General features: G+C 48.2%; 1 protein-coding gene across 1 annotated transcript in view; it reads right to left on the bottom strand.

The window, feature by feature from the left end:
* Positions 1-11,063, bottom strand: part of LOC120027661 (MAGUK p55 subfamily member 7-like) — a 160,843-nt gene that overhangs the window by 16,558 nt on the left and 133,222 nt on the right. The window contains exons 7-8 of the mRNA XM_038972655.1: positions 8,986-9,066; positions 503-634 (exon numbers count right to left, since the gene is read on the bottom strand). Of these exons, the coding sequence (XP_038828583.1) occupies positions 503-634; positions 8,986-9,066 (213 nt within the window). The remainder of the gene's footprint in view (positions 1-502; positions 635-8,985; positions 9,067-11,063) is intronic.

Raw genomic sequence — 11,063 nt, 5'->3', positions numbered from 1 at the left:
GAGTGGAGAGAAGGAACTGGAGCAGCCACCCAGGAAGTAAAGGATGAGAGTGAGAAAGGGAACAAGGCCAAAACCACGGCCGCCTCCCAAACTACCCCCTATTCTCTTTGCAGTGCACCACTTTTGAACAGGGCCCATAGGTCTCTGGCCAAAAGTAGTGCACTATGTAGGGAATAGGATGCCACTTGGGATGCAACAGTCCATGCTGCTGCTACTGATGCTCTTGCTGGGGTCAGACATCGCCGTGCGGACGTGAGCTGGGAGCGCCATGAGGGAACACCACAAGGGAGGAAACCAAGCCAGATACTGTTCATGGGCCAGACTGACTTACAGAACAGTACACAGAAACGATGGGAGTACCAGTCCAGTAATGTTACAGAGTGGTCTCATCTGGTTCTGCAGACTTCAGGTACAGAGTAGCACCATCTCACACTGACTATTGGTCATTGAAGAACACAGGGAACACGTTGTTGTTGTGGCCAGAGTTGTGAGAGGGACTTACGAGAGGCTCCTTGTTCTTGACCAGCCGTATGATCTTCACTGAGACCTCGTCATCATCGATGTCATCGGGCAGCGGAGGCAGCTCGGGGTCGTAACTCTTCTGGGCCACCGTGTCATGGACAGACAGAAGACTCTACGGAGGAGAAGAAGAGGGGGATAAAGGAGGAGAGCGATAGAGGGGGCAGAGGGAGAGGAAAGAGAAGGATTAGCGTTACCATGCACGACACAAAGCCTACATCCCTACACGGAGACAATGTGCAGTTAACAACAGCATACAGCCAAACTACAGAGAACTCCTACAATACGCAGAGGCCCTTTCAACTAGAGCGAGAGAAAAGGCAGACAGAAACAAAGAAGGGAGGAAGTCCCTCCTCTGAACATTATGAATGGCTGTGCCTGCCTCAAGTACCTGATGATGGATTTGATTTGGTTAAGCTCCCGTTATTCTATCTACATGTGTTAATTGCCATTAAGGCTCATAGTCTGCTCATAGATCTTCCTGATTAAAGGAGGTTAGCGCCGCTCGTCCCGAGGTCGCGCTGAGACGCTATGAATCATGGGGGATGTTAAGGAGGACAGAGGAATGGAGGACCAGTGTGTGTGTGTATGTGTGTGTGTGTGTGTGTGTGTCGGGACTGCTCCCACGGGAACGCTAGCTTAGCTGATGTTCAGCAACAGACAGAGCGAGGAGCAAAGTAATGAAGTTCTCAGCCGCCTCACATATTTCACACTCTCACAAGCAGCAGCAGAGCGAGAAGAAACGGGACGACACAGACGAGAATGATCGCATTCAGAGTCATTTTTCAAACTATTTAACGGCTCTGTGTCCTCTCCAAATGCTGCTGGAAACGCGCCGTTTTTTCCACGAAATAAAAAACATTGTCCAGTCACCTGCCAGAAAGAGGAGGGTGAGAGAGGAGGAGGACAGAGAGGAGGGGAGGAGCAGTCTGTTTTATGACATGGGCGCACACTGCACTACAGCGTTCAAGATGTTCCTAAAGAAGACCAGATGAGAGGAGACGGAGGAGGAAGAGGAGAAAGAGGAGAGAGGAGGAAGAGGAAAAGGAGAAAGAGGAGGAAGAGAACTGGTGTGATGTGCCCCAAGCTCCACTGGGAGTCAGTCTGAGTCTATCTGCTAATCAGCAGCAGATACACACAGGACTGCTCTTCTCCTTCATTCTATGACCCTACGGTCCAGAAACATCTCCATCCCTCCCTCTCTCATAACCGACTCACTGATTCTACTAGCCAGTGTTTTAAAGCAGCCTGCACCTGATCGTGCTCCATTCAGAGCTGAATAAAATATTACAGTACAAATATTTTCAGAGGAACGCTCTCTTTCTCGTGATTTGCTAAGGCCACATCTCTTTTATCCGTTTGTCTCCTTTCTTCTCTTTTTGGGAGGCTAGAGAAAACGTTTAATGTGGCATTGTATCGCGAGCGGAGTATTTTTTGGGGGGGCTCCGAGGATAGACAGACAAACGGACGGACACATTCAGTGTCCCCAGCCGCCCTGGTGAGGTGTCACCACAACACCTGATCTGGTTCCTCAAGAACACCAAGGACTGTTACTACGTGCCAATCACAGCTTGTTCCTGCTTCAACCACGGAACAGACCAACCCTACCGCAACATCACTTCCTTAAGTTAACCCAGCTCACCTCAGGCCTCACAGGGCTCCCCCTCCACTCTCGGTTTCCTTGTGTGTGTGTACGCCTTCGTATGACTCTTCATAGCGAACCCCTACTCACTATCCTTTATCCGACTGACCTGCCATGTGTTGCTTCCTCTACATCCTTACTAGTCTCAGGTTACCATACTCCCTCTCTAACATCAGGAAGTCTGGAGACCGCAGTTGGATCCCTATCCACTCATCAATGCCCACCACTTCCCCTGTCAGGTCCTAGTTGACACTCACCCCACCTCCTGTCCCCTGACAGGTCGTAACAGCCTGGCCGGTAATGTCTTGTAAAAACTCCCCATCACAAGCAGAGACTAGCATCAACAGCACCAGGCTAATAGGTAGCACATGGCAGAGAGGCAGGGCAGACCCCTGGCTTGTGGTGGCTGCTGACACACTCACACAGGGACGCGCATACTCACACACACAGAAACACACACAGAGAGACGAACGCATACTTACACACACAGAAACACACACACAGAGACGAACGCATACTCACACACACAGAAACACACACACAGAGACGAACGCATACACACACACAGGGCAGCATGGAAGCATTTTTCTGGGTCAACGACAGTGAGCAGATCCTGTTATGTTTTAGAGTCTGTGTGTGTGTGTGTGTGTGTGTGTGTGTGTGTGTGTGTGTGTGTGTGTGTGTGTGTTCATGTATGTGTCTCCTAATTGAATGTAGAGCTGATATCCTTGCTGGAACTGAATGGTTCAGCTGGAGCAGGAGCTGGGCCTCCTATACAGCCTGGGTTACGGCGAGACCGAGCTTGAGTCCCAAATGGAACACTATTCTCTATATGGTGTACTACGTTTAACCATGGCCCACAGGGCACAAGGTGCCGTTTGGGACACAACAGAGTTGAACACAACAGAACACAGCACAGCAGGGCTCTGGAGCAGTGGGTTAAGTGCCAGCCTAGCACTGTCTGCCTCTGCAGGATGAAAAAGGACTCTGCAACAGACAAGCCCAGTTTAATGAGCGCTAGATGCCAGGAATGACCAGGAGGTTTATTTGGACAAGCTCAGTGATCTGTTTTTATAGGATCCCTATTATGTCTAATGAACACAAACACCGCCAGGCTCTCAAAGTACTGAAAGCAGGGCGAGCCCGGTCTCGGATGTATCCTGAGTTGCGGACCAAATGGCATCCTTTTCCCCATTTTTTACTGGAACCCTATGGACCCTGGTCAAAAGTAGTGCACTATGTAGGGAGTAGGGTGCCAATTGAGATTCTTATTCTGAAGTCCCTGGCCCAACGATGTGGTAGGCAGAGAGGCAGAGACCCCCCCCCCTCCTCCCCGGAAACAGACAGCCGTCATAATTGGCACTTTCCTCACTATCAACGTTAGTGTTTCTGAGGAGGTTAATATGGGCAGGGGTTGTTTATTCATCTGGGAATCATAACGGGAGAGAGAGGAGGGGAGGGGGGTGAGTGTGTATGTGTGTATATGCGTGTGTGCGTAGAAAAGCACTTTTAAAACGCTGTGATTTATGTCCTGCCCTAGGAATGGATCCTTTCAGCCATAATGGAGAGTGACAGTTACTATCACACAGAGACACCATTCAGAGCCCAGCCAGCTGATTGTGTTTTACATGGACCTGGGAAGGTGTCGGTGCCCCAGTAGAACGGACACATCTCTGTTCAGCCATCAAGAGAGACAGAGTGAGGAGGGGGAGGGAGAGACACAGACAGAGAGTGAGGAGGAGGAGGAAGGGAACTAGCCACTCAAATCAGACGGCTTCCAAACCTCAGTCAGTCAGTGAATGTGTCACAGTCCACCGTTCCCCAGCACTCTGGCTAGCTGCTGCTGAGGTTAATCTATCGTGACCGAGTGCTTCTGCTGCTTGAAACTAGAAGACCGTCGTCGTGACGGTTTACCCAGGGAGCGTTAAAACTATCCGACCGGCAGCGTTGTGTACCAGGCCCAAACCATACAGACACCAGCCAGGGTGGAGAGAGGGAGGGGAAGGGGGAGATAGGGGGAGTGTGTGTGTCCATGCATGCGTGTCAGTGTGTGTACACTAGGGTATCTATGAACAGACCGCTCCGGGGGAAGGAGAGATGAGAGACAGACAGGGGAGAGGCCCCTACTTAGCAGCACCGAGCAGGCGGAGGCAGTATGTGAGTGTGTGTGTCCCCGTGCGTGCAATGCTCGGACCACTCCCCCGTCTCAGTCTCTCATCTTTCCTTCCTCCGGAGCGGTCGGCCCTAGTGAACGATGAGTTTCTACGAGGAGAGAGAGCTCCCCTGAGATGGTTCGATGCTGGGCCGTAAAACCTGCAAACTCTATCAAAACCCAATTAATGTCCTGACACCGGCACGCTCCGTGGCAGAAGAGAGTCTCCTTTGGCACGTCCCTTTGGAGATATTTTTTATATCCCAAATGACACTCTATTCCCTATATAGTGCACTACTTTTGTCCAGAGTCTAAGGCACTATATAGGGAGCCATTTGAGACGAAGCCATAGCATAGTGAAGCAGGCAGCACTCCCTCCAACAGACAGACTGCAGATATGATGAATTTACACACACACACACACACACACACACACACACACACACACACACACACACACACACACACACACACACACACACACACACACACACACACACACACACACACACACACACACACACACACACACACACACACAGGATTCCCCTGATGTTCAGTGTGAGGGGGTCCATCTGACTCTATTCATCTTGTAACTGTTCTCTCTCCGTCCTGCTGTTTGACATGATGGAGACAGAGGCAGAGCTCCAAGATTTGTTTTTCTGGCAACGTTCTGTCTGTCTGACAGTGTGACGGCCTGAGTCATATCTAGGGTGTCTCTCCAAACCTCTCACCAGACACAAACGCACACAAACACCTGCACACACACACAAACACCTGCACACACACACAAACACCTGCATTTACACACACACAAACACACACACCTGCGGTCTGCATGATCATCTAACGTTTGAGATTTACGTCTAACAAGAGAGAGACAGCAGCCAGAGAATTGTTAAAAGGAGAGAATAAGAAATAAGCCTTTAAAAGCTTGAAGAAGTGCTGTATCCGTTGGTGTGATATCATTTGGCTGACCTGTGGAGGAACAGAGAAGTCATGTATCATAGAGGACACAGGAGGCTGCTGAGGGGAGGACGGCTCATACTAATGGCTGGAATGGAGCGGCAACAAACACCTGGAAACCATGTGTTTGATACCATTCCACTAACTCCACTCCAGCCGTTACCAGGAGCCCGTCCTCCCCAATTAAGGTGCCACCAACCTCCTGTGGAACCTATGGATGCGTCCCAAATGTCGCCTTATACCCTTTATAGTGACCAGGGCCCTGGACAAAAGTAATGCACTATATAGGGAATAGGGCACCATTTGAGACAGAACCTAAAGCACAGCTAGGATGTGATGTCATTGTTGGAGGGAGACGGGAGAAATAACGCACGGATGCAAGATTGACTGTGTACCATGTAGAAGGATGGGGTATGGAGTGACTGGGTGTGTTCTGTGTAGCATGTAGAAGGATGGGGTATGGATTGACTGGGTGTGTTCTGTGTAGCATGTAGAAGGATGGGGTATGGATTGACTGGGTGTGTTCTGTGTAGCATGTAGAAGGATGGGGTATGGATTGACTGGGTGTGTTCTGTGTAGCATGTAGAAGGATGGGGTATGGAGTGATTGGGTGTGTTCTGTGTAGCATGTAGAAGGATGGGGTATGGAGTGACTGGGTGTGTTCTGTGTAGCATGTAGAAGGATGGGGTATGGAGTGACTGGGTGTGTTCTGTGTAGCATGTAGAAGGATGGGGTATGGAGTGACTGGGTGTGTTCTGTGTACCATGTAGAAGGATGGGGTATGGAGTGACTGGGTGTGTTCTGTGTACCATGTAGAAGGATGGAATAAGGAGTGACTGGGTGTGTTCGGTGTAGCATGTAGAAGGATGGGGTATGGAGTGACTGGGTGTGTTCTGTGTACCATGTAGAAGGATGGAATAAGGAGTGACTGGGTGTGTTCGGTGTACCATGAAGAAGGATGGAATAAGGAGTGACTGGGTGTGTTCTGTGTAGCATGTAGAAGGATGGGGTATGGAGTGACTGGGTGTGTTCTGTGTACCATGTAGAAGGATGGAATAAGGAGTGACTGGGTGTGTTCTGTGTAGCATGTAGAAGGATGGGGTATGGAGTGACTGGGTGTGTTCTGTGTACCATGTAGAAGGATGGAATAAGGAGTGACTGGGTGTGTTCGGTGTACCATGAAGAAGGATGGAATAAGGAGTGACTGGGTGTGTTCTGTGTAGCATGTAGAAGGATGGAATAAGGAGTGACTGGGTGTGTTCTGTGTAGCATGTAGAAGGCTGGAATAAGGAGTGACTGGGTGTGTTCTGTGTAGCATGTAGAAGGATGGGGTATGGAGTGACTGGGTGTGTTCTGTGTACCATGTAGAAGGATGGAATAAGGAGTGACTGGGTGTGTTCGGTGTACCATGAAGAAGGATGGAATAAGGAGTGACTGGGTGTGTTCTGTGTAGCATGTAGAAGGATGGAATAAGGAGTGACTGGGTGTGTTCTGTGTAGCATGTAGAAGGATGGGGTATGGAGTGACTGGGTGTGTTCTGTGTACCATGTAGAAGGATGGGGTATGGAGTGACTGGGTGTGTTCTGTGTACCATGTAGAAGGATGGAATAAGGAGTGACTGGGTGTGTTCGGTGTAGCATGTAGAAGGATGGGGTATGGAGTGACTGGGTGTGTTCTGTGTACCATGTAGAAGGATGGAATAAGGAGTGACTGGGTGTGTTCGGTGTACCATGAAGAAGGATGGAATAAGGAGTGACTGGGTGTGTTCTGTGTAGCATGTAGAAGGATGGGGTATGGAGTGACTGGGTGTGTTCTGTGTACCATGTAGAAGGATGGAATAAGGAGTGACTGGGTGTGTTCTGTGTAGCATGTAGAAGGATGGGGTATGGAGTGACTGGGTGTGTTCTGTGTACCATGTAGAAGGATGGAATAAGGAGTGACTGGGTGTGTTCGGTGTACCATGAAGAAGGATGGAATAAGGAGTGACTGGGTGTGTTCTGTGTAGCATGTAGAAGGATGGAATAAGGAGTGACTGGGTGTGTTCTGTGTAGCATGTAGAAGGCTGGAATAAGGAGTGACTGGGTGTGTTCTGTGTAGCATGTAGAAGGATGGAATAAGGAGTGACTGGGTGTGTTCTGTGTACCATGTAGAAGGATGGAATAAGGAGTGACTGGGTGTGTTCTGTGTAGCATGTAGAAGGATGGAATAAGGAGTGACTGGGTGTGTTCTGTGTACCATGAAGAAGGATGGAGTACGGAGTGACTGGGTGTGTTCTGTGTACCATGAAGAAGGATGGAATAAGGAGTGACTGGGTGTGTTCTGTGTAGCATGTAGAAGGATGGGGTACGGAGTGACTGGGTGTGTTCTGTGTAGCATGTAGAAGGATGGGGTACGGAGTGACTGGGTGTGTTCTGTGTAGCATGTAGAAGGATGGGGTACGGAGTGACTGGGTGGGTTCTGTGTACCATGAAGAAGGATGGAATAAGGAGTGACTGGGTGTGTTCTGTGTAGCATGTAGAAGGATGGAATAAGGAGTGACTGGGTGTGTTCTGTGTAGCATGTAGAAGGATGGGGTACGGAGTGACTGGGTGTGTTCTGTGTAGCATGTAGAAGGATGGGGTACGGAGTGACTGGGTGTGTTCTGTGTAGCATGTAGAAGGATGGGGTACGGAGTGACTGGGTGTGTTCTGTGTACCATGAAGAAGGATGGAATAAGGAGTGACTGGGTGTGTTCTGTGTAGCATGTAGAAGGATGGGGTATGGAGTGACTGGGTGTGTTCTGTGTAGCATGTAGAAGGATGGGGTATGGATTGACTGGGTGTGTTCTGTGTAGCATGTAGAAGGATGGGGTATGGAGTGACTGGGTGTGTTCTGTGTAGCATGTAGAAGGATGGGGTATGGAGTGACTGGGTGTGTTCTGTGTAGCATGTAGAAGGATGGGGTATGGAGTGACTGGGTGTGTTCTGTGTAGCATGTAGAAGGATGGAATAAGGAGTGACTGGGTGTGTTCGGTGTACCATGAAGAAGGATGGAATAAGGAGTGACTGGGTGTGTTCGGTGTACCATGAAGAAGGATGGAATAAGGAGTGACTGGGTGTGTTCGGTGTACCATGAAGAAGGATGGAATAAGGAGTGACTGGGTGTGTTCTGTGTACCATGAAGAAGGATGGAATAAGGAGTGACTGGGTGTGTTCTGTGTAGCATGTAGAAGGATGGGGTATGGAGTGACTGGGTGTGTTCTGTGTCCCATGAAGAAGGATGGGGTATGGAGTGACTGGGTGTGTTCTGTGTAGCATGTAGAAGGATGGGGTATGGAGTGACTGGGTGTGTTCTGTGTAGCATGTAGAAGGATGGGGTATGGAGTGACTGGGTGTGTTCTGTGTACCATGTAGAAGGATGGAATAAGGAGTGACTGGGTGTGTTCGGTGTACCATGAAGAAGGATGGAATAAGGAGTGACTGGGTGTGTTCTGTGTAGCATGTAGAAGGATGGAATAAGGAGTGACTGGGTGTGTTCTGTGTAGCATGTAGAAGGCTGGAATAAGGAGTGACTGGGTGTGTTCTGTGTAGCATGTAGAAGGATGGGGTGTGGAGTGACTGGGTGTGTTCTGTGTACCATGTAGAAGGATGGGGTGTGATCTGTGTGAAGTTGGTAAGGGAGATAGAGAGTGAGAGAAATAGTGTGTGCGTGTTTGTGTGCGTCTTACCTTGACGTGGGGTTTAGCCAGTAGATTGAGCAGCTCGCTGATCTCTTCACTGGCACTTTTACCCTGCAGTTCCTCAGACAGCTAAGAGTAGGTGAGTGAGTGAGAGAATTGAAAGAGCGAGAAAGAGAGAAAGATAGGAAGAGAGAGAGTGTCTGTTAGCATTAATATAGTCAAGTGATAGTGAGACAGTCATACAGAACAACAGACTAACATGCTGACCAGACACGTCACGCGCGTTGCAAAATAAATGTACACATACATGTTAATCAATCATTTCACCCACACTGCTCGCGGGCGTCAGCGAGTGTCTGCATGGCCAGGCGCTAAAATAGAAAATTGGTTCTATTTGTGACGCTCAAAGCGCTGCAAGTCCGGCCTCTCCCATCTCCTCATTGGTTTTTAGAAGCATATACCCACGTGGGTGACTGAAAGATGAACTGAGGCCCGCACTCAGAACGAGGAAGAGCTCAGTTTGCCTTTTTTAAATTTTTTAAATTTTTTAAGTTTGTTGTCTTTAAGTGTTTTGGAAAGTTTGTGGTCGCTATCTACAGTGGCAAGAAAAAGTATGTGAACCCTTTGGAATTACCTGGATTTCTGCATAAATTGGTCGTCAAATTTGATCTGATCTTCATCAAAGTCACAACAATAGACAAACACAGTCTGCTTAAACGAATAACACACAAACAATTCTAAGTTTTGATATCTTTATTGAACACACCGTGTAAAACATTCACAGTGTAGGTTGGAAAACGTATATGAACCCCTAGGCTAATGACTTTTCCAAAAGCTAATTGGAGTCAGGCGCCAGCCAACCTGGAGTCCAATCAATGAGACAAGATTGGAGATGTTGGTTAGAGCTGCCCTGCCCTATAAAAACACTCACAAAATTTGAGTTTGCTATTCACAAGAAGCATTCCCTGATGTGAACCATACCTCGAACAAAAGAGATCTCTAAAAGCCTTGATGTTCATCAAGACAAATGGTCTATTATTGGAGAAAGTTCAGCACTGTTGCTACTCTCCCTAGGAGTGACCGTCCTGCAAAGATGACTGCAAGAGCACAGTGCTAACATCTCTGTTGACGAGTCTACAGTACGTAAAACACTAAACAAGAATGGTGTTCATGGGAGGACACCACGGAAGAAGCCACTGCTGTCCAAAAAAAACACATTGCTGCACGTCTGAAGTTAGCAAAAGTGCACCTGGATGTTCCACAGCGCTACTGGCAAAATATTCTGTGGACAGATGAAACTACAGTTGAGTTGTTTGGAACAAACACACAACACTGTGTGGTGAAAAAAGGCACAGCACACCAACATCAAAACCTCATCGCAACTGTAAAGTATGGTGGAGGGAGCATCATGGTTTGGGGCTGCTTTGCTGCCTCAGGGCCTGGACAGCTTGCTATCATCGACTGAAAAATGTATTCCCAAGTTTATCAAGACATTTTGCAGGAGAATGTTAGTCTATCTGTCCGCCAATTGAAGCTCAACAGAAATTGGATGATGCAACAGGACAACGACCCAAAACACAGAAGTAAATCAACAACAGAATGGCTTCAACAGAAGAAAATACACCTTTGAGTGGTCCAGTCATTTCTGACCTCAACCCGATTGAGATGCCGTGGCATGACCTCGAGAGCAGTTCACCAGACATCCCAAGAATATTGCTGAACTGAAACAGTTTTGTAAAGATGAATGGTCCAAAATTCCGCCTGACCGTTATGCAGGTCTGTTCCGCAACTACAGAAAACATTTGGTTGAGTTTATTGCTGCCAAAGGTTAACCAGTTATTAAATCCAAGGGTTCACATACTTTTCCCACTCTATACTGTGAATGTTTACACGGTGTGTTCAATAAAGACATGAAAACGTATAATTGTTTGTGTGTTATTAGTTTAAGCAGACTGTGTTTGTCTATTGTTGTGACCTAGATGAAGTCAGATCAAATTATATGACCAATTTATGCAGCAATCCAGGCAATTCCAAAGGGTTCACATACTTTTTCTTGCCATTGTAGCTTCTTAGTTTGGATCTCGCGACGCAATTGGCATCAGTTTCTGGGACTGCTTGTCTTTTTC

Source organism: Salvelinus namaycush, chromosome 33 (genome assembly GCF_016432855.1).
Source record: "Salvelinus namaycush isolate Seneca chromosome 33, SaNama_1.0, whole genome shotgun sequence".
NCBI lineage: Eukaryota > Metazoa > Chordata > Actinopteri > Salmoniformes > Salmonidae > Salvelinus > Salvelinus namaycush.
This window is presented reverse-complemented; position numbering and strand designations above follow the sequence as displayed.